We start from the raw sequence: 21,349 nt of genomic DNA on the forward strand, positions 1-21,349 counted from the left end.
TATTAGCTGTGGATAAAGCCCAGCAGCAAGATGAACTGCGTAAATATATAATGTACATACTTAGAGACAGCAAACCTTGATAGCCAACTTCCTATTCTCCCCTACAATACAACAAAACAAAAAATGCCCCAGTTAAGAATAGTGCTCAGGGTTGCTAAGGTGGTCACCAGAAATCAGAATGTACAAACTTTAGGAGCAAAGAACAGCAACCCACACTCTAAAATCAACTTCAAAAGGGCTGCTTCCCTTGTTTTGGCTAGGTAGAGCAGCCTCAGCTTTTGTAATAGCAGAGTTGCAGGGAGGCCCTTAAAACATACAGAAATGGGGCAAAACCTGGCCAGACAATTAACTGTGGACAGAAAGCAGGGATGAGGATATTGGTCATCCATCTTGCTTTGTTAGCAGCCAGGCCTGATTCTAGACTTGGGCGTTATGGGCTTTTCTGTTTGAGGTTAGTTCCTCATAACATACCATGGGGAGTATTTAGGGCTTCTTTCAGACTGTTACCGCCTGCCCGTTTATGTTTCGCCTGACTTTGTGGCACAGGGCTATGGAGTAACAGTGATAGCAGCAGCCTATCTGTGAGACGACCAAGGAGCCCCTTAGGCAGGCTTAATCCACGTACCACATTCAGAACATTTGGATTTTCCACAGCCAAGGAGAGCGGCTGCAGGCCCTGCTCTCTGCACCAAGAGCAGAGCCCAGAGCAGGTGTGCTGCACTGTGTCCTAGAGTATTCCAGGTAGATTTAATCCACCACTGAAAAATGCCAATCCCAGGGAAAAAACTGGGACAGGGCACCGCAAACATTTCCAAAGAGGTGAAAGTCATCGTTAAAGAAAGGAGTTGATACAGGACAAAATTTCCAAATCAGCAACAACAAAATCCCCAAACCAAAAGGGGGAAAAATACAATTCTATTGCATTTTGTCATCAGTTTGTGCCATGTTCCGCTAACCATGTCCATCATAAAAACAGCAAAATTAACTGTAAATAAATAGATGTTGATGACGAATGCAGGGAATTGAGGAACTGTTATAATTCATCATTAGTTCTGGTCTCTTCTTTTGTTTCTGGATTCTTATCTGTTTGCGGGCCTACAGTAAAGATAAAAATGTCCACAGGAAGAATTGTTCAATAAGTCAAATGTTCAGATGCAAGGATCAGAAACATTTCTGCTTTGCCTTTTGAGGTGACTGCTCCATTTGTCTGACGGCAGGACGACACCCCCCCCCAGATGTCCTCTGGCCAACCCAGGGACTCACCTGGGGTTCCGGCCTCCCCTTCAGATTGGGCTCAGCTCCCTGCCGGGCACTAGTGGAGACCCCCAGCCCACTTTGGCAGCTTTGCACAAAATTCATTCAACTAGCATTACTTTTCTGCTATCCGTGCAGAATCTCAAATTGCTATTATTCTATGTTGGAAACAATACTGTGCCTGTATTTATTGTTTGTATATTCACTTCAACGTTTCCTGATTAGAAATAAGGCCAAATACCTGGAAGGCCCTGGCCCCCATGAACGGGCAAGCCGCTGGGGTCTGCCTCCCTCATTTGGCTCCTCCCACCACCTGCGGTTTCCTGCTTGCTTTAGGCCAGTAGGCACACTGTCTTGCCAATTAGCCTTTTGGCTGGCAGGAAGAGCCAAGCGGGAGCAACAGACGGGCAGGGTGCAGCAGTGGGTTGGCTCGGGCCTGGTGAGCCAGACTGTATGAGAACCTGGCCTCTTGTGCGGCAAAAACAGTCCACCGCCTGTCACATTTCAATGCGCTGTGGCATTTGTGGCTCCAGATGAATGTGGGAACCAACTGCCTCTAGTGAAGAGAGGCCTGGACTCCAGGACAACACAAGGGACCAGGGAAAAAGGCTCCCTCGTCGCAGATCCAATTCCAGCTCTCCTCTGTTGGGGATTCCTTACCTCCATCTGGGTCCAGTTCGTTATCCAGGGACGCTTCCTCCTCCATGGGGGGTTCTTTGATTGGGCTGGCGTCTTCTGGCTGGTCTGCTCCTGGCAGGAAAAACCCAGCATCCGCAGTCATGGAGGGGAGAGCCCTTCCTGCATTAAAGGCTGCCTTCAGCTGCCCCCTCCCCGTCTTCCATCCCAGCCGAGAGCCCACCCAACATGTGGCCAAGCACAGGCTGCCAGGAGAGGGTGCCCAGAGGGCTGCCCAGAGGGCTGCTTTGGCTCTGACCCAGGGACCTGGGCCCGTGGCTACCAGTGGACCCACTCACCTTCCCGACTCTCCTCTGGAGCAATGGCCTTGCTGGTCTCGGGAGGCCTGGAGGTGGTCCGGTTTGCGTCTGCTTTCGGGGCGTTCTCCCTCTTCCTGGGCTTGGCAAACTTGGCCTTGTTCAGGAGGTACTGCACCTCCCGATCCAGGCCCGCAATCTTCATCTCGATGTCTTTGGAAAGCAGGATGGGCTTCGCAGTGGGGGGCAGCTGCTTCTGCTCGGCCAGGGTCTCGTTCTTCCACAGCTGGGAAAAGGCAACAGGCATTCGTTTCCCTGCTGCTCACTGCTTAGGGCTGGCGGTCTTCTGAGTAAACCCCTTCCCCACACTGGGAATATCGCCTGGGGAGCCTCCCAAGGACCCTCCCAAGGGGTATTAGAGCCACCTTTTTCATAAAATAAGGTGTGAAAAAAGCTAATGCCACCAGGACTTAATGGGGCCACCGGAAGAAGCTGACTGGCCACAAACTCTGGCCAGGCTGGGTGGAGATTCTTCCTCCTCCCACAGAGCATGGTTACCTCTCCCCCTCAAAAGAAACTAGAAGGGAGGAAGAGCAGGACACATCCTGGGGCAGGAGGCTGTTAGTGTTTTTTGTCACAGTGATTAAGTGCAGCTCCTGAATCCAAGACAGACGGCTGCTGCATAGCGAGTTGCTGTCCCTTCTATCTGTGGGCTCTCCAAAGCCGCCCCCTTTCCCAGCGTAAGAGATGAGAGGTGCCCCCTGCCCCCAGGTTTGGACCCCCAACATTTTCAGCACCTCCTGTGCCCAGGCTTACCTCTGTCTCATTTATAGCTTTCTCCAAAGTGCTCAGCTCTATCTCTGTGAATATCTGATCAGCCTCTGGGATCATTTGAGCTCCCCTGGAAAAAAGTGAAACACGCTCATCCTCAGTTGTAGAAGCTGACGGTTCTCTAAAGGAGGGGAGGTCTGAGGCCCCTCTCCTGTGGCCTCTGTCCCTCCTACCTGAGGAAGATACTGGAGTGATTCAGCAGGCTTTCCAGGGCAGCCAGGCGGTCCGGCCACTTCCTTCTCTCCTCCACCCGGAAGAACAGGCTCCGACACAACTTTCTCAGCTCAGAAAGCCTCTCCTTCAGTTCCTGGAAGTCGTAACGGAGAGGAAAGGTGTCACAGTGCAAATCCCGTCCTCTAGGGGTCTCTAATGTGGTAGGTGCTCAGGAGAGGAAGGGTAGGGATAGCCCCCACAAGCCAGAGGGATCCATGCAGAACCTGACCCAGCAGTTGGGCCATGATCAATGGACCAGGCCCTGGGCAAGCTCCATTGCCTGTCCCAACATGGAGAAAACACAGCAGCCAGGAGATCTGGCCCAATGTGGGCAAACAATAGCAGCCCTGTGCACGATGTTTTTTGCGGCTAAGGAACATGGCCCTGAATCATCGAGAAGGGACTGCCAGAAAAGCGACCAGCCGCGTGTCCTGCTGCTGCCGCTGCTCCAACTAACCCACCCAGTGCTGATGTGAGACAGGCTCTCCTGAAGGTCGCTGGAGCTCCTCTGAGAAGGAAATGCCACACAAACACACCCACCCTGGCAGCTACGATTTCCAGATGCTGTCGAACCCCCATTTTGACCTCCCCTTGCCAACAGGGTCGGCAGTGAGGGATGTTGGGAACTGCAGTTCTGCAACAGCTGGAGGCCCACATGTTGCCTGTGTCTCACCTGGCCTTGCCTAACAGAGCCACCAAGCTGTCACTTTTCAAGCGTGCATCAGTGAGGCCTAACCTTCGTTGGAGCCGTGTGGCCCTCGTCTTCCATCCAGCTGGACGCTTCACTCAGTTTCCTGGATATTTCCTCCCTCTCTTCTTTGGTTGACACAAACTGGAACTCCTCCTGATAGAGCTTGTCCTGTAAAACACGAGAGGAAGGCATTTTTGCGAGGAAGAATCTCTGACGAAACCCGAGGGAATGTGTGTAAGGTGGCAGGGTTTGTTTCCTTCTGGCTGGGCAAGTGATGAAGCTCCCAGACGGGGTTTGGCTACGGCAAGCCTCCTCTGAGGGCAGCTGATCGTACGCGCTCACCTGGGTCTCAAAGACAAAGGCCTCGAGGCTGTTGGCTGACTTTTCTCTCTCCTGCTTCTCCAGGTCCCTCTCCGTCAAATCTTGCAACCTGACGTTGGAAAAGGTCAGTGGGGCAAAGTGCCAGTTTCTCCAGAGGCAAGGAGGGCAGCATCCCTCCGCGGGGCTAGCATGCTGCTACCCCAAGGAGACCCTCCCCACCCCACCTACTTCTGGTGGGAGCTTTGCAGCTCCTCAGGCAACGGCTCCAGCACATCGTACACATCAAGCTCCGCAGCTATCTCCTCCGCCAGTTTCTGCCTCTTGGCTTTTTTCTCCTCCTCGAGCTCCTCTGCTGCCTTCCCGTTGCTGCTCTCAGGACTCTTCACAGGCTCCTCCGCCTTGCCAGCCTCTGGCTTCTCCACAGTTTCCTAGGTTGGAGCAGGAATGGTGAGAGAAGAACAGCTGGCTTTCAGGTGCTTGCTGGAGCAGCCCTTCTTCTGCCAGAACCCACACCCTCTCCTCTGCAAGCTGGGCAGACGACGCTTTATTCTGCCTCTGGAGTAGGCGAGATCAGGTCACCACAGGGAGCCGCTCCAAGCCACCCTGCTTCGCTGGTCACACAGATGATGCCCCTCACTGGGGGGCTCACTGTGGGGCAGTCAGGCCACAGGAGTGTCTGAGGGCTGAGAGCCAGTGCAGGTCACTATCAGCCATAGCAGAAGTCAAGGGTGAGATGAGCATTAGAACAAGCCCGCTGACCAAACACAGGCACAGTGCAAGGGAGATGCCAGCTCTCCAGGTTTCTGTGGTCCTCCTCCCCTCGGAGCATGAGACTCCTTCCCCCCGCCCCACCAGAGAAAAAGGTGTCCCTTCACCTGGGAGCCCCCCTTTCCTTCATCCTCCTCCTGCTGGTCCTCAGTGGCAGAAGCTTCTCCAGAAGGCTTCTCCTGAGCTGCGTGTGGCTGCTTATCGCTCTTCTCGATAGCAGGCCCAGAAGGATCCTTCTGATCTTGGCTACCAAATTCTGCTTGACCCTCTTCTTCCTCCTGGGCAGCAAGGGGCAAAAAACAACTGAGGGCCATAATAACATCTCCACAAAGCCACCTCAGGCAGGACTCTGGAGAGACCCAGGACACCCAACCAAAGCCCAGAGAAAAATCATGACCATCCAAGGCCAGTTCCCTCCTAGATCCACACATGCCTCTTAGAATCCCAGTCGAAATCATGGGTACACTGAACCCCCGTCCCCTCGGTTGAGACTAACTCTACCCCAGCCTGGATCAGACCCCAGCCCTTACTCACATGAACAGTCTCCGTCATATTGTCAGGTGCTTCTGGCCCAGGGCTGCCTCCTCCAAACAGGCTGGAGATTGTGTTCCCAAGTTCTGCCCCAAAGAAGAAATATGCCTCAGAACAGCTTCAGACAAGGCCGAGTCTTGGCTGGAGCTGAGGGGCAAGCGGGGCAGAGCTTTTGCTTCCCTCTGCCCCAATCATGTGCAAAGCCAATAGGTTGTTCCTAAACTGATGGACTTACTGGTGAGCGTGGATTCCTCTTCTGGTTTGTCCTCTACCACTGTCTCAAACACAGATTCCACCTGGAAGATGGCAGGAAAACACACCGGGAGGCTGTAATGTGGGCTGGAGCTGTGGGGGTCAGCAGCAGGACTTGTGCCGGGGTGGGCAACCCAGGGCCCCTGGCCTTGGAAACCCCCACCACTCATGGCTGCTGACAGAAGAGTTTTCCATCATTTTGAAAAAAAAAAAACACATGAAAACCATAGTGAAAACGTTCACAACCATTCATCACAGTGGAAAAAATGCAAAAACCCAATGTCGCTTACCCATGCGATGTAGCGTGACCCACTCTGCAGCCCTCCCCCAAGATTAAGGGCCCTCCTTGACTTACACGATCAAGACTCAGCACGCCACTCTCATCCATATTGAAATGAGCCTTAATGCCTTTAGATTCATAATCCGGGTGTTTCTTGAAGCTCTCGCCCACACCACGCAGCTTCACCCTTGTGAGATTCAGGGACCCAAAAACTCTGCAGCAAGATGGGGATGGATGAGTGATGATGCTGCTCCTCCCACCCGCCTTGTTTTGCATCTAACTTCCAGCTCTGCCACAGAGATCCCAACCCCCTGCGCAACAGGAGTGAACACCTTGTTCCTTAGCTGTCTGCCTGCAAATTCCAAAAGGAGTTGCGGGGACACACCACACCAGGCTTCAGCTCTGAAAGCAAACGAGGTTGAGGCTTCTGGACTTCGACCTGCATCCCCAGGTGTTCTTCCCTTCACAGAGCGTGTCTCCAGCATGGCCCCAAGAGTTGCTGAGGCAGAAGTAGCTGGACTTCCACAGCTGGCCCAGAGATGCCCTCACCTTAAGTCACTCTCGCTCAGGAAGCCCACATCAGCGTAGTTGACCTGGAATTCAAAGTCATCTGTGTAGCGGTTGAAGGTGATGACCTTGCGCTGAGGATACGGAGCCATGCGCTGGAAGAGGATCCGCCGGTTGTGCTTCAAACTCTTAGACTTATCCTCCTCTTCGACTTCACGAGCGAACTCGACCTGTGGGAGGGGAAAGGAGAAGAGAAGGCCTGTTTGCCCTCTTCACCACTCCAGAAGTTAGTCCCCAGCCCTCGGCTAACGTTTTGCTTCTCTGACTGCCAGCCCCTCAGGCCGCCCACAACAAAGCTTACCTGGATTGGGTACATGGCTGCATCGCGGACAATGAAAGGCTTCACTTTGAAGGCTTTGCTCAGAGCAGCTGCCTGGTAGACGGCGCCCATTGCAGCAGCCTCATCTGCATTGATGTTCTTCCCTAGCTCCTCTCTGGAGGGGCGGAAGACAGAGATGCTACCCTTCTGCTCCAGCAGCTGGGTGATGGCCTCTCATGAGGTAGGCTAAACACCTGTTGCCCCCCTCCCCGTATTGGGCATAACTTCTTGCTTGGGTGCACCTCTGACAATGGCTGGTATTGCTAGCTAGGCCTACTCCAGATGAGGTAATACCCGGTGGGCACTGCAGAGAGCCCCAGGGTCCCCTCTCCTCATACAGCAGGAAACAGCTGGCCTCAGTCTCCGTTCCAGGAAGTTATCTCTGAGCAAGGCAGCAAATGGCTCTCAGGAGCCCTGCACGTGTTGCCAGGAGAAAGCATCTAGCGCGGCCACCCAGGACGGATACCTCATCTGAGGGCCTGTCAGGCCCAGCCCAAGAACTTCAGAGAATCAGTTCAGCCAAACTTCAGTTCTTTATTTGCTAATACCGTATAGACAGAATCTTGCCAGACTGAAGCTATTCTATCTAACCTAAGGGGAAATAACCTGGGAAGGATCTAGGGCAGGGCTATTCTGAACCTCTTAGTTTTCCCACATTCCAATTCCAGACTGTGTCTCCTTTTATCCTGCCCTCCTCCTTGGAATGTGCTCCCTCCTTCCTGAGAACCAGCAGCATTACTGAATTCCACCACAGGGCCACTATCTAAGCTGAACCACCCAAAAAGGCAGTTGGGAGGAGGCAAAGGAAGCGGCCTTACTTGCCAACTGCTTTTAATAGAAATTCTTGCACCTTCGGCACACGGGTAGCCCCACCGACGAGGATCACTTGGTCAATTTCATTCTAAGAATGGGAGAAAGTGACAGGGCCTCAGTTCAAGGCGCTCAGGTCGAGCCTTGTTATCTGATGTAAGAATTCTGGGCTGGCGGGCAGCAGTAGCAGTTTTATTATGTACTTCTAACTAAATGCAGCACAAACTCAGAAACAATTTGTAGTATCATACTGTAAAAGGACACTTTCTACACGGCAAGACAAGGCTGCTGAGTAATTTCGACCCAGTCCCTCAGCTAACAATTGGTGGAGCCCTGAAACACCGAAAGATTGTTTCCAACCACTTCTGTACCTACCAGGCTCATCTCAGCGCTGCTAAGGGCCTGTTGGATGGATCCTGCCACCCTCTCGAACAAGTCAGAACACAGATTCTCAAACTGTTGTCGGGAAACTTTGGCCTTGAAATCAATGTCATCTAATAACCCCTCAATCTGGAAGAGAAGATTGCATCCAACTTGGACAGAATTTCCCTTCAAATCCTCTGGAGGAAGAACTGGCTGGGGAGACCCTTGCTCCCCCCACTCAAGGAGACCACCACGTGCTTGCTTTATCAGGCTACCAGACTCAGGCATCCTGACACCCAGGTGCAGCCAAGAACTCTGGGCAAGACCTACCTGGGCCACATGGTCCACGTTGGCGCTCAGCACAGTTTTCACACGATTGGCTTCCTTCAGCAGCTTGGCCATGGCCCGGAGATTGTACCGGACGTCTTTGAGTGGATGCTGCTCGTTGAAGAGCTGAGCCAGATGGTCACGAAGGCGCAGGTCCATCCCCAGCCCTCCCAACACACGGTCAAAGCTGAGCAAAAACAGCCACCGGTAGAAGGACGTTGGCAAGAACTACTTGTGAATAAGCCCAACGACCTCCTCTGACTCCCCCCACCCTCCATAACTTGGACCAAAGCATGGCCTCCGGTCCCTTCCATCAAACTTTCCGACTTGTTTGCGCATCCTCCTTTCTTCTGACTTCCCAGAAGACTGGAGATCAAATCCCAAACATGAGCTCTTACCCAACACCCCTGATTTGCAGCTGAGGTTGGATGCCTGAGTCCTTGGTTTTCAGAGTCTGGTAGGTCACGATGGTGCACACGGTACTGCCTGCCCCCATGTCGTAGAACATGATGTTCTGAAAAGGGAAAAGGACTGCGGCTCAAAGGCCTGGAAGAAGCACTTGTAGTTACAATTCTGCCTCCCCTAAGAAAAGTATGGAAGGCAGACTATTGCCTATCCAGCCTGGCCCAGCTTCTTCCAACAAGCAACTTTACCACTTTGCCTACCACTAGAGATGTCGGGGACTGTGCCCAGAAAGCATGATATGCTTCCATCTATGAGCTAGCATCTTACACGTGGCATTTCTACTCTGCTGAGCTCTTACAGTCTCGATTCCTTTACAGGATCATGAAAGCTGAGGACCTCCAGTTTACAAAAAGGACTACGTTTCCTGTTAGGTGGGACAAAGCTGGGAAAGGCAGAAGGACAACTGGCAGCAAGGTGGATGGACTCAGTTAGTGGCAACGGGTGTACCGTTAGAAGGCCTGAAGGACCAGGTTAGGAATGATCCTCAAGAAAATCTATTTACGCGGCTGCTAAGAGTCAGCACTGACTTGAAGGCACTTAATCAATAAATCAACAAAAGCTTGATCTTGAAACCAGGAAGCAGATTGTCCTCCATTCAGTTTGTCCCAAGCCACCACCCTCCCCAGTCAAAAGCACCTGAGCTGTAGCATTGATATCTTTCCTGCGGAACACGCCATAATTCAAGGCCACAGCGGTGTTATCATTGATGAGCTGCAGAACCTTGAGATCGGCCATTTTTGCTGCATGCAGGACAGCTCTCCTTTCTGCCTGGTTGAAGTAGGCAGGGACAGTGATTACAGCATCTTTGATTGGTTGCTCTGAGGGGAGCAGAGAAAGCAGTTAGTTAGCTCATAGTTCACCGAGCCTTTAACTTTTCCTCATTTGCTTTGCTTGCATGGAACATGTAACTTTAAAGATGTTCATCTGCAATGTTTGTTTTGTTCCAACAACATACTGGGCAGCTAACAAAGCGATAACATTCTTAAAATTAACTTAAACAACATCAGTAACAGTAAATCAAAAATTTAAGACTATATGATGATTACACCATTTTTGACAGGTTGATATCAAAACCTTGCATTAAAATTAAAATAAAACAATGTTAAAACTGCCAGTGATACCACACTCCAAATGCCCTGGAGAAGAACCAAGTTTTAACAGTTTTCCAAAAATTACCAATGAAAAGGCTATTCACTTTTCTAGAAGCAGCATGAACATCGCAAAGGAATGTGGCTGACACTGAGAATACTTGCCTCCATGTTTCCATCTCCAAATATCTCAGGGAAGAAAATCTGGTCAGTAATCTAGACACCTATTATTGCCTTGCTAATCTCATTGTTCTGCATTGCTGGACGTGGTTAACAAAATACAAACTTAACACCACCTGGAGAATCACTCCCTCTGCCATTCTCCCACATCCATCCCCAGAAGTAAAGCCAATTCTCGTGCACAAGAACAATTCCAACCTGCAAAGTCCTCAGCCAGTGCCCGAGAATAATTCAAGATCATGCCTAGGATCTCTTCTGGAGAATACTGCAATTTGCTGCAAAGAACAAGAACAATCAAATCCCTTAAAAATTCTTGTAGAAATATACATAGCAGAGAATTAGATCCTGTCGATGTAACAACCGTGTATGAACAAATCCCACTCCTTGAATAATGATAGGCAGATCCCTAACTCCCACAAGAAGAAAAAAATGAAACACACGACTCATTTCCAGGAGGCGTAAGACTTTCTGACTCAACCCAGTCTGAGCAAAGTGAGAGACAGCTGCCTGCGGACACTCACTCTGAGAGATTAAAGATGACCGTCTCCCTCCTGGCATCTTTCTCCAGCTGATGCTCTGGGAACCATGACTGGTACCGTGCCACTTGGGGGTTATTAAAATGCTTGCCCAGAAGGTCCTGAAAATACCGGAAAGTGACCTTTGGACTTTTGATAGCCTGCAAAATAAAAGCGCCACAACATGTAATACTAAGCAGCAACAGCCCTTTTTCCCACCCTAAACCTAAGATGGAGCTATTTCAAAATACTGAACCTATCTAGCAGAGTAGCCTTTTGCAGTGTGAATCCAAAAGGCAAAGAATTCTTGTGAACTGCCTAAATACCAGAGTGCTTTTAAAAAAAAAGAATAGTGGAAACAGGGCAGAAATAACACAAATACAACTTGAGAGTTATTGGAAAGTAACTGGATCTAACAGAAAGAAAAAGAGTAAAAGGACACACAAATGGAATCTGAGGGCTTACCATTCCCATGGCGCCATCACCAAAGAGGCGCTCGTTCTCCTTCAGTGCCACAGCCATGGGGGTCTTCCTTCGAGATTCCCTAGAGTGAGGCAGAGAAATCATCCTGGGAATTAGGAAGTGTTCAGAATTCCACAAAGGGCTTCCTCAGAATTTCCAACCTGAGGCATTAAGCTCACAGGAGGAAGGAGGAGTTTTCCCCATAATTACAGCCAACTCACTCACTTGTTCAAGACAATTTCCATTGGAACCCCTGGCTTGACAATCGCAATCTTCATGGATTCACTCCCCAGGTCCACTGACATCACAGCCAAGGAATCTGCAGCACAAAAGCATTTTGACAAAGCTACTGTCAGGAAAAGCCTGGAAGTCAACATCTTGTACAATGACTGTCCCCCTTCCATTATTAATAAAGAGTTTCCTGGCTTCAATTTAAGGAAGAGCCCAAGCTAGACAACCAGAGAGCATCTCCCGTTTACAGTATTCTGTTCAGGCGCCCAAGACGTTTGCGAAGCTGAGCAATGCTTAAGCGGAGCTAAACAAAGTCAGCTGCCTAAGGTATCACCAGATCATGCCAGAGGCCCATCCACGCAGCACACCACCCGGTAATCCACCATCAGCCTCAAGTTGGCTTTAAGGTCTCCAGCGGAAAGAAGTCTCTGCCGCGCTCAGATCCTCTCGCCCGGAGACATCTGGCAATAAACGGCCGTCAACGGGCAGGGCCGCTTCTTCAGCAAAGCTGCTACGGAGGCTGACGCTCGGGCGGGGGGTGGGGGCCGCCCGTTCCGCTTGGAGATCCCCACCGTAGCCGAGTACGGAGGCCGCAAAGCCACCGCTGCGCGGAGCCCGGGCGGGCGGCCTCGAGTGCCCTGCAGCTCCGAGGACTCGCGGGGCGGCCCCGGCCGGGAGGACGAGGCGGCGGGTCCCTCTGGCCGGCCTAACGGCCGCGCTCCGCAAGGGGAAACATCCCCGGCTGCTGGGAGGCCTCTGCCCGCCTCGGGGACGCTCACCAGAGAGTGCGGGCAGGCAAGCAAGCGCCACGAGGACGAGGCGGCCGAGGAGCGGCAGGCGGAGCCGGCGAGGCGCGGGAGCCATCCTGCCCAGGCGCAGCCGGCGCGGCTTCTTCTGCCGGGAGCGGGGCGCGCGGCGCTCGCGAGCGGAAGCGACGTGGGGCGAGAGGCGTCTCGAGCACTGCCCGCTGCCGGCGCGGCGTGCCTCCCTCGCTCGGCCGGGAATGCTTCTTCCGCGGCGGCGGCGCCTCCAGGCGGACGCGGCGGGCGCTTATTGGAGCTGCCGCTCGCCGCGCGCCACCATTGGTCCACGTCCCCGGCGTCCGGGGGCGGGCCTCGCCGGCGCCCGCCCCCGCCGGAGCGTCCATGGGCATGGCCGCGGCGAACTCCAGGCCCCAAGAGGCCCCGCGGCGGGGCGTCAGGCCTGCGGAAGTGGTCGTCCGTCACCTGACCGCCGCGGAGCCCCGCCCGCTCGCCCGCCAAGATGGCTGCCTACCTGCAGTGGCGGCGCTTCGCTTTCTTCGACCGGGAGCTGCTGACGGAACCCAGCAGGGGCCCCGTGCTGCTCCCCCCGGGCATCGTGGTCTGCGACTCGGGCAGGGGCAGCCTCGTCTTCGGGGATATCCTTCCGTGGCCGCGTCGCGCGGCGGCGCTGCAGGGGAGAGGGCGGGCCGAGAGCGGAGGCCGAAGGCGGGGAGGTGGGCCCTGAGCCGCCCGCGGCCCTCCCGCGGCGCAGCGGTTTCGGGCAGCCCGTCGAGCGCCGGACGCGGGCGGGCGGCGCTCGGTCCGCGCAGGCTGAGGTGGCCGTGCGCTCTTCTGTTGAGGCCCCTTAACCGCAGCCCACATTGGGAAGGGCAGATATGGTTCCTGCCGCGCTCCCTGGAACTGAGCAGCTTCCAGGCTTACAAGCTGAGAGTGACGCACCTCTTCCAGCTGAAGCAGCACAGCATCCTGGTTTCGGTGGGGGAGGAGGAGGAAGGAATCAATCCTCTGGTGAGCGTGGGTGTGGGGCGCCCTTGCAGTCAGTGTTTTGCTGCTGATCCACAGTGATGCCTTCTGTATTTGAATTTTTAATCTGGGCTTCTGCAAGTTGCACTTGGAGTTATTTCATTTATGACCTCATCCCATGGTTAGTGGATTTCCTTTTATCTACTGATGCCTCTTCCCTATTTACTTTGATATCTTCAACTTGTTGGCTTGGTATGTGCATGTTCTATCTCTGAAAAAACTGTAGGGTCCTCATTGTCCCTGACTTCCACAGAAGCAAGATCTGCTATCCTGTCTCCAGATAGAGTAGCAGTACAAATCAATATAAAACAATGAAGTTACAGTTAAAAGCAGACATTATAGATGCAAAACATAGAAGCCAAGACACCTCATGCATAGGTCACCATTCCAAACATACATATATTGGGAGTGCAATGGTTTCCTAATAATCTCCTTGTGATAATTTGTAGGTCAAAGTCTGGAATTTAGAGAAGCGTGATGGTGGGACACCTCAGTGCACCAGGATTTTCCCTGCAATACCAGGCAACAAGCTCACACTTGTATCCTGTCTCACCGTCCATGAAAATCTCAACTTCATGGCTCTTGGTAACTAGAAACAGAGTTGCTCTCATGTATTTGAAACATTAACAAGCAAGTGCTTGGGGAAGCGGCCTGTTTGGTATCCTGTTTATTTAAAGCCTTTTTATACAGTTCTTGTTAAAACCTGAAGCAGGTTACAATTAAAGTTGCTCTGTTCAGCTTAGATGAAGAACTGGGGAACGTTTTTGATGTCTGGGTCTTGTTTTGTGAAGCATGTGTTCGTTTTCTCCTTTCCTATAGGCTTTGTGGATGGGAGTGTTGTGCTTACAAAGGGGGACATCACAAGGGATCGGCACAGTAAAACTCAGGTCCTGCAGGAAGGAGGCCACCCAGTTACTGGACTTGTGTTTCGCCAGTCAAGCAAAACAACTCATCTGTTTGTGGCTACCACCGAGAAAATTCAGGTAGGCTGTTGGTCCACAGAGATTTGATCCATTCCCCGCCCAACTGTTGGATTTCTGTCCTCACTGCTGCCCTCCTCCTTCCCTTTGGCTTCACAGTGTTACACGCTTTCAGTGAAGGACTGTCCTCTGCTGGAACTGGATATGCGTGGCTGTGGACTGCGCTGCTCCACGCTCAGCGATCCCTCCCAGGACCTCCAGTTTATAGTGGCAGGAGATGAATGTGTATATCTGTACCAGCCAGATGAGCGTGGGCCTTGCTTTGCCTTTGAGGGTCAGAAGTTGATTGTCCACTGGTATCGGGGCTATCTGGTCATAGTGTCGAAGGACTGGAAAACATCCCCCAAGTAAGACATTCCAAGGTCATTTTATTGCTGGGATGGGACTTTTCCTGCTGTGCTTTTTCTTTTTTAATGAGTTACGAAATTTAGACCATTTAGACACCGCTGTATTCAGAAACATCCTTAACAGTGTCACTAATTTGTATTCTGAAAAAAAGCTTGTGGCCTTCACTTTTCCAGATGTAGCAGAGCAATTTCAGCCTTGCCTTCCAGATTCTGTTGGAACTCTCATTTTCTAAAAGTTTAGACTGGGATTGTGAACAAACAATTGAGAATATAATTGTCACTAGATGCTAAAAAAACAACATGACTGAGTCAGGAAGAACTCACAGCTTGTAGCAGGATGATTTAAGCTATCATAGTTTGTGGATTACCCAATGGCTGTATCTACACTCAGAAAGAGCAGCCCACTCTCTATCTCATGACCACATCAGTCCCTTTTTCAAAGACTGCAGCCTCTTGTTGTCGTTAATTTTTGGAAGTGTGCAGGATAGTGGCCTATGGCTGAGGCTGCTGTGAACCCTTTATCCAGGGCACAAAAAGGAGCTCATGGTCTATGCACGTTAAGGATGTTTCTGGTTAAAAGGCTTAAATGTAATGGGAAGGGCTGTCTTTCACTCTTCATCCTCTCTGCTCCAGATCTGATTTTGCTGGGGGAGATCCGCAAAACTCTGACAAGCAAATCCTGAATATTTATGACTTGGGCAACAAGTTCATTGCCTACAGCTCCGTGTTTGATGATGTGGTGGATGTCCTGGCAGAGTGGGGATGCCTCTATGTGTTGACAAGGGATGGGAAGCTCCATGTGCTTCAGGAGAAGGATACGCAGACCAAGCTGGAGGCAAGATATCCCACTTGGGCAGCTAGCTGCAGCACATGCCCTGCTCTTGTCCTTGGGGAGCTTGCTTTAAGGCCTGCCTGTTGCAGAGACTCTTTCCAGATCAATATCTGTATGAGGCTCTGATGAGGCGGGTAGACTAGATAGTCTTCTTGCAAACCTCTGGAGAGTGCAGCTTTGTGCTACAGCCTCTGCTCAGAACCTTTCTTCAACCACAGCTTCCTTTCAACAGATGCTCTTCAGGAAGAACCTCTTTGAAATGGCCATTAACCTGGCTAAGAGTCATCACCTAGACAGCGATGGGTTGTCTGAGATCTTTCGCCAGTATGGAGATCATTTGTACAACAAGGGCAACCATGATGGTGCTATTCAGCAATACCTCCGGTAGGTAATATTAAGGAACTGGGGGCAGATTTGGTCTCCCTCTCCCATGGGGCTTGGCATAAATGGCAAGGCTTCTTCTCTGGGTTCACAAAGCTGGGTTAACATCCACCCTAGTTTGCATCTTCTGGCAGGCTTCTCTTGCTACCATGTTAAGAGGAAGGTCCAGGAGATGGCAAATCCATCCAAATGGGGACTCCAATAAGTTTCCGGTGAGCACCAAAATCCTGAGAGAGATCAGAATGAGAGCTAGTTGGGCCCTGGCGAGTGAGAGTTTATTTTTTTCTCCGGCAGATAAGTGGAATGGCTGTCTAGGATGTAAGCAAATAACAGGCTTTTAGGATTTGTGGTATGCATCAACTCAGGATGGGAGTACCTTTAGCAAGGTGCTCTTATTTGGACTGATGAAGCCTTCTATTGATGCCTGCTTCGTTGTCCTCCCTCTCCTCCCCAAACTGGCCTTTGCATCTGAGACCTTCCCCCCACTGCAGTTGCACCAGTGGTTGTGACTGCTCACTTGTTTGTGGCCTACATTGTAGCAGAAAGCCACACGCACACTTTGTTTGGCTTCATCAACTGGGACTCGTTCTTTTCTTTCTTAGCACTATTGGGAAACTGGAACCATCTTACGTGATCCGTAAGTTCTTGGATGCTCAGCGGATACACAACCTGACTGCATACTTGCAGATGCTCCACTTGCAATCGTTGGCCAATGCAGACCACACCACCCTGCTGCTGAACTGCTATACCAAGTTGAAGGACATCTCCAAGCTGGAGGAGTTCATCAAGGTGAAGGGAAAGGGCCCCTCTGGCACTTTTTCTTCCAGACACCAAGTGCTGCTCCTCCATGAATCGCTTCTATGGGTTGAAGTCCCTTCTGACAATGGTTTATGCTTGTCACTTTCAAGTATAGTGGTTGTGTTGGTGTTCTTTACATATAGTCTTCTACAATTTTTAAATGTGTCTTCTCTCCCCAAGTTGCCAGATGGGCCAGAAATTTCCTAGTACAGATGTAAGAAATCTTGAGAAATGAAATGCAGCCTCCTTGAGCCACTCCAGTGGGGATGTCATTTTAATCCTGGAGTTGAGAAACTTCAGAAAAGGGAAGAAACAACCAGTTCTGCCCTCCCTTCAGCTGATTGGATAATAGAAGTAGAGTTCTCCTTTCTGTCAAGGATTGGATCTTTCTGGGTTCAGCTTTGAGGAGGGTGCAGTGCATTGTGTCCCAAACACTCGGGCATGAGGGAGCTTGGAAAGTGTCCTCTGAGGTTTAGATGTCCCAACCTGGACCTCCCGGTGTTGACTCCACTCTCTGTGTTCCTCCTCTAGACCAGTGAGAGCGAGGTGCACTTTGATGTGGAGACCGCTATCAAGGTGCTTCGCCAGGCAGGCTGTTACTTACATGCTGTGTACCTGGCTGAGAAGCACAAGCACCATGAATGGTACCTCAAGATCCAATTAGAGGATATCAAGGTGAGGCCTGCCTGGTTGCCTGTGGACTTTCCTTTGGCTGCCAAGGATGCTCTCCTTGGTGCCTCCCACATGCTGGGAAGAGAGAGTGAATGTAAGCCTCTTCTGCAGTTGGCTCAGCCTGGAGAAGCACTGCCACCTGCATAAGCCAAACTGTAGGTAAAAAGAGGCACTTTCTCAGTGCCTCCTTCCTCGGTCTTGCAGAACTACCAGGAGGCCCTGCGTTATATCGGCAAGCTGCCCTTTGAGCAGGCTGAGAGTAACATGAAGCGGTATGGCAAGATCCTCATGCATCATGTCCCCAATGAAACTACTGAGCTGCTGAAGATCCTGTGCACAGACTATCGACCAGCGAAAGACCACGAGGGCTCCGGCATGCTGGCAGAGCAGAGGGTATGGGCTGAGGCCTGAGGGTGGGGAGAAGTGGCAGGCTGCTGTGGGATCTTAGGCACAAATACCAATTGCACAAGGGAATGGGGCTGAAGTGTCTTTAGCCCAATATAACAAAGTGCTTTAAAATAACATGAAACTAAGTCTAGGGGCCAGTGGTGCTAATTTGCAGCATAGCCTGGGAGATGGTAAGAATGTTGGACAAGTGGGGAAGAGCGGGTAGGGCATAAAAATCTCAGGATTCCTGTGAAAATCCCAGAGTCATCCTGTGCTATGGTCTGCTGAAGCAATTCCCTTCTCCCTCCTCTGGTTTCATTGCAATGCTTCCCATGGTTCCTTGTGGGGAAGGTTTTGGCATTCTGGGAGGCAGATGACTGCTAGAGGATTTGGACAAAGATTGAGATAAACTGGCTTTTGCTCCTTCTGTTCCCTCTCCCAACTTTTTCACAATGCAGGCCAATCCTGATGAGTTCATCCCTATATTTGCTAACAACCCCTGGGAGCTGAAGGCCTTCTTGGAGCACATGTCTGAGGTTCAGCCAGACTCTAAGCAGGGTGTATATGACACGCTGCTGGAGCTCCGTCTCCAGAACTGGGCGCACGAACAGGATCCACAGGTACATCCTGGGACGCTGCCCGGTGTGGAATGTGGCAATGAGGGAGGGAGGCCCTGGAGTCCATCTGGCACTAAAGAATTCCTGGAGTCTGATGTCCTCTTGGGTCTTCCCAGGTCAAAGAGAAGTTGCACAGCGAAACTATTATCTTGCTGAAAAGCGGGAAGTTCCAGGATGTCTTTGATAAGGCATTGGTCTTGTGCCAGATGCACAACTTCAAGGATGGGATCCTTTACCTCTATGAGCAGCACAAGCTGTGAGTGCAGATGAACTGGCCACCCACTCCTTGGTGGAGGGAAGGTGGGGAAGGCTTCAACCTGGCCTAGCTGGTGACCCCTGAGGCTCTTCGCTCTCATCTGCCCTCCTCTCTCCCCTGTTCCTAGTTTCCAGCAGATCATGCATTACCACATGCAGAATGGGCAGTACCGAAAGGTGGTTGAGGTTTGCGAGCTGTACGGGGACCAAGAGGCCTGCCTTTGGGAACAAGCTCTCAGCTATTTTGCCCACAAGGAGGAGGATTGCAAGGAGTACATCGCGGCTGTGCTTGCACGCATTGAGACCAAAAATCTCATGCCACCTTTGCTAGGTGAGGCCAAGGCTCTGCCTCTGGGGAGAGGTAGTGGCACTGGCAGCTGTTGTTTCAGCTCCTTTCTGGAAGGAGACTGGCACTAGAACCAGGGGTGATGTAGGTCAGTCTTGCCCAGCCTGGGCGCTTTGCAGGGGAACCACTGCAGTCCTCAGATTCTCAGCCAGAATGGGAAAGGCTGCCTTTGTTGCAGTGGTGGTGGGGAGGTGTTTTCTGATCTGCACATATTAAGGGTTCACAACGCAGACTGATTTTAAAGTGGCCATTACTGCTTGGATGTGGGGTGGAAAATATCTGAGCGATTAATCCTACTGAAAAAGTTACCAGGTTTTGACCCATCTTGACCTTGGAGGACTCTCACAACTGTTTGGCATCCCCTGCTCAAGTCCTCCATATTGGGTGTGCAATTAAGAGAGGTGCAAAACCTGTGCCCCACTGCCTCTCATTTGCTGGCCTCTGAATGGGGGTGGGAAAATATTTTGCTCAGGTTTATGCACTTTTCAGGGTTTAGGAGGACTTTAAGGTTGAATAAAGGGTACGTTAAACTTTTAGTAATTTAAGGCATCCGTTTAATAAACATGAATCTTCTCCCCTGAAAGGTGGGACTGCTTTGGGTCCTGACTCCCCCTCCTTTCACACGTACTAAGGTATCTCTGGAAAGTAAACAGAGTTGAGGCAATGATAAGCTGGAAAGGAATCCGGCTCATCCAGATCTTACAACGCTTTGGGGGTCCAGTTTATGCTATTCTTGTTACTTCTAAGTTGATTTTGACTACACAGGACCATCTCAGTGTATTTTTGGATGCGTTGTGGAACAGGTTGCTGAAATGGCTGAGCTGTAGTCTGGCAGGAATGCACAAACACACACACACACACCCTGCTGCCCATTTTTGCTCAGATCAATATTGTGGGGATTGTGCTCAGAGAAGCAATATAGCTGGTGAAGGGTTGCGGCTCCACCCCTGTCCTTTCCTGTCCTGATGGGTGCCTCATTTTCTAGTTGTACAAACTCTGGCTCACAATTCTACGGCCACCCTGTCGGTTATCAAGGATTATCTCATCAGCAAGCTGCAGAGGCAAAGTTGCCAGATAGAACAGGATGAACAAAAGATCCAGAAATACCGGGAGGAGACCAAGCGGATCCGCCAGGAGATCGAAGAGCTAAAAACCAGGTAGCTGTAAAACCTGCTGCTGGATCTGTCCCAGAGTCTGCAGAACCTCTTGAGCGCAACCATCCTGGGTTCTGCCCACTGCCCTGTCCTGTAGGGTGACACTGTGTGGAAATGGAAGCGCTTGATTCCTTGGGGACAGGGGTGGGCTCTCTTGCAAGGAGAGTTGAGCAGAAATTTCTCTGCTTTCTCAGAAGGCTGCTGTTTTTGACTTCCAGACGCTAAACTTTAGGATTAGAGATCAGATGACAGCTGGGGGTGTAGCAGACCTGGGGGGCTGCTGCTAAGGGGTGCCCCAGCTTCGACTGCTTTTTCCTCTAGTCCCAAAATATTCCAGAAGACAAAGTGCAGCATCTGCACCAGTGCTCTGGAGCTGCCCTCTGTGCACTTCCTGTGTGGCCACTCCTTCCACCAGCACTGCTTCGAGAGCTACTCAGAGAGCGGGTCAGAGTGCCCCACGTGCCTTCCTGAAAACCGCAAAGTCATGGACATGATCCGTGCTCAGGAGCAGAAGCGAGACCTGCACGACCAGTTCCAGTATCAGGTGGGGACTGAAGCCTAGTCAGGTTCCTGAGCGGGCTCTGGCATTTGCGAACAGGCTCAAACCTGCTGCTTGTCACCCCCTGCCAAACACCCTTTCCTTTTTGCCTCCAACAGCTGAAATATTCCAATGACAGCTTCTCAGTGGTTGCGGATTATTTTGGCCGCGGCGTTTTCAACAAACTCACCCTCATCACAGACCTTCCTCCGAGCAAATCAGCCGCAGTGCTTGATGCAAGCTTGCAGCGGGACCTGCTTGTGAAGACAAAGAGGAGCACCTAGAAGCTGGAGGAACCCTTTGGTCCTGATCTGTTCAGTTGGGCGGCACAGGCAGTTTCTTTGTGGAGCTGGGAACTGGCAAAGGCTGGGATTGTATGGGAAGAAACAGTGTCAAGTTCAGCATAATTGCCATAAGGGACAGGACGGATGCGGAGAAGCATGACTCGGAGGGGAATTGACCCTTCTTGCTTCTTGGTTGCCTCAGCTCTTTCCCTTTCACTGTAGCCCCACCCTCCATGATCCTTCAGTACAGGCCTGACTGAGGCGTAAGCCAGAGCCTGGTGGTGGAAAACGCGGGGCGTGAGGCCCTCTTCTCTCGGCCCTCTTCTCTTTCTGGAGCTCCAAAGAAGCCTCTTGGTGCCAGGCCCGAGTCTGGCAATGCTAAGCTTGGGGGGGCGGGTGAGAACCACCTTCAGCCCAGGCCTGCTGGCACTTGGTGGGTCCCGGAGCACAACGGGCGGCAGCAGCAGCCACCCGTTCCTGAAGGAAGAAGAGCTGCCCTTGGAGGGGCATCCTCGGGAGGCCACCTTCCGTTTATGTAGTTGGCTGCTTTTGTAACATGCTGCGTGATGGT

General features: G+C 51.6%; 2 protein-coding genes across 3 annotated transcripts; one reads left to right on the forward strand and one right to left on the reverse strand.

Annotated features, from left to right (window-relative positions):
• Nucleotides 1-728: 728 nt before the first annotated feature.
• HYOU1 (hypoxia up-regulated 1) lies at nucleotides 729-12,296 on the reverse strand. 2 transcript variants are annotated; one of them, XM_063310953.1, is made up of 24 exons: nucleotides 12,180-12,296; nucleotides 11,395-11,488; nucleotides 11,173-11,251; nucleotides 10,714-10,868; nucleotides 10,391-10,467; nucleotides 9,561-9,742; nucleotides 8,858-8,973; nucleotides 8,463-8,646; nucleotides 8,145-8,279; nucleotides 7,778-7,860; nucleotides 6,942-7,074; nucleotides 6,623-6,810; nucleotides 6,149-6,287; nucleotides 5,777-5,837; nucleotides 5,545-5,627; nucleotides 5,118-5,288; nucleotides 4,471-4,670; nucleotides 4,264-4,351; nucleotides 3,967-4,089; nucleotides 3,191-3,324; nucleotides 3,003-3,087; nucleotides 2,229-2,472; nucleotides 1,915-1,998; nucleotides 729-1,095 (listed from the first exon to the last, which is right to left on the reverse strand). In XM_063310953.1, exons 1-24 carry the CDS (start codon nucleotides 12,262-12,264, stop codon nucleotides 1,034-1,036), a joined length of 2,985 nt encoding a protein of 994 aa, XP_063167023.1. In that variant the 5' UTR covers nucleotides 12,265-12,296; the 3' UTR covers nucleotides 729-1,033. The 2 variants fall into 2 exon arrangements, with proteins under 2 accessions (XP_063167023.1, XP_063167022.1); XM_063310952.1 differs by having other exon boundaries at nucleotides 1,915-2,004.
• A 352-nt stretch (nucleotides 12,297-12,648) lies between these two features.
• VPS11 (VPS11 core subunit of CORVET and HOPS complexes) lies at nucleotides 12,649-20,960 on the forward strand. Its single transcript, XM_063311542.1, has 16 exons — nucleotides 12,649-12,799; nucleotides 13,024-13,172; nucleotides 13,637-13,772; nucleotides 14,007-14,170; nucleotides 14,267-14,514; nucleotides 15,148-15,349; nucleotides 15,579-15,730; nucleotides 16,330-16,516; nucleotides 17,057-17,200; nucleotides 17,402-17,590; nucleotides 18,043-18,204; nucleotides 18,318-18,457; nucleotides 18,585-18,787; nucleotides 19,788-19,959; nucleotides 20,278-20,500; nucleotides 20,614-20,960. The coding sequence occupies exons 1-16, from the start codon at nucleotides 12,664-12,666 to the stop codon at nucleotides 20,776-20,778; spliced, it is 2,772 nt and encodes a 923-aa protein (XP_063167612.1). The 5' UTR covers nucleotides 12,649-12,663; the 3' UTR covers nucleotides 20,779-20,960.
• The last annotated feature ends 389 nt before the right edge of the window (nucleotides 20,961-21,349 follow it).

This window comes from Candoia aspera, chromosome 9 (genome assembly GCF_035149785.1).
Source record: "Candoia aspera isolate rCanAsp1 chromosome 9, rCanAsp1.hap2, whole genome shotgun sequence".
Classification (NCBI taxonomy): Eukaryota; Metazoa; Chordata; class Lepidosauria; order Squamata; family Boidae; genus Candoia; species Candoia aspera.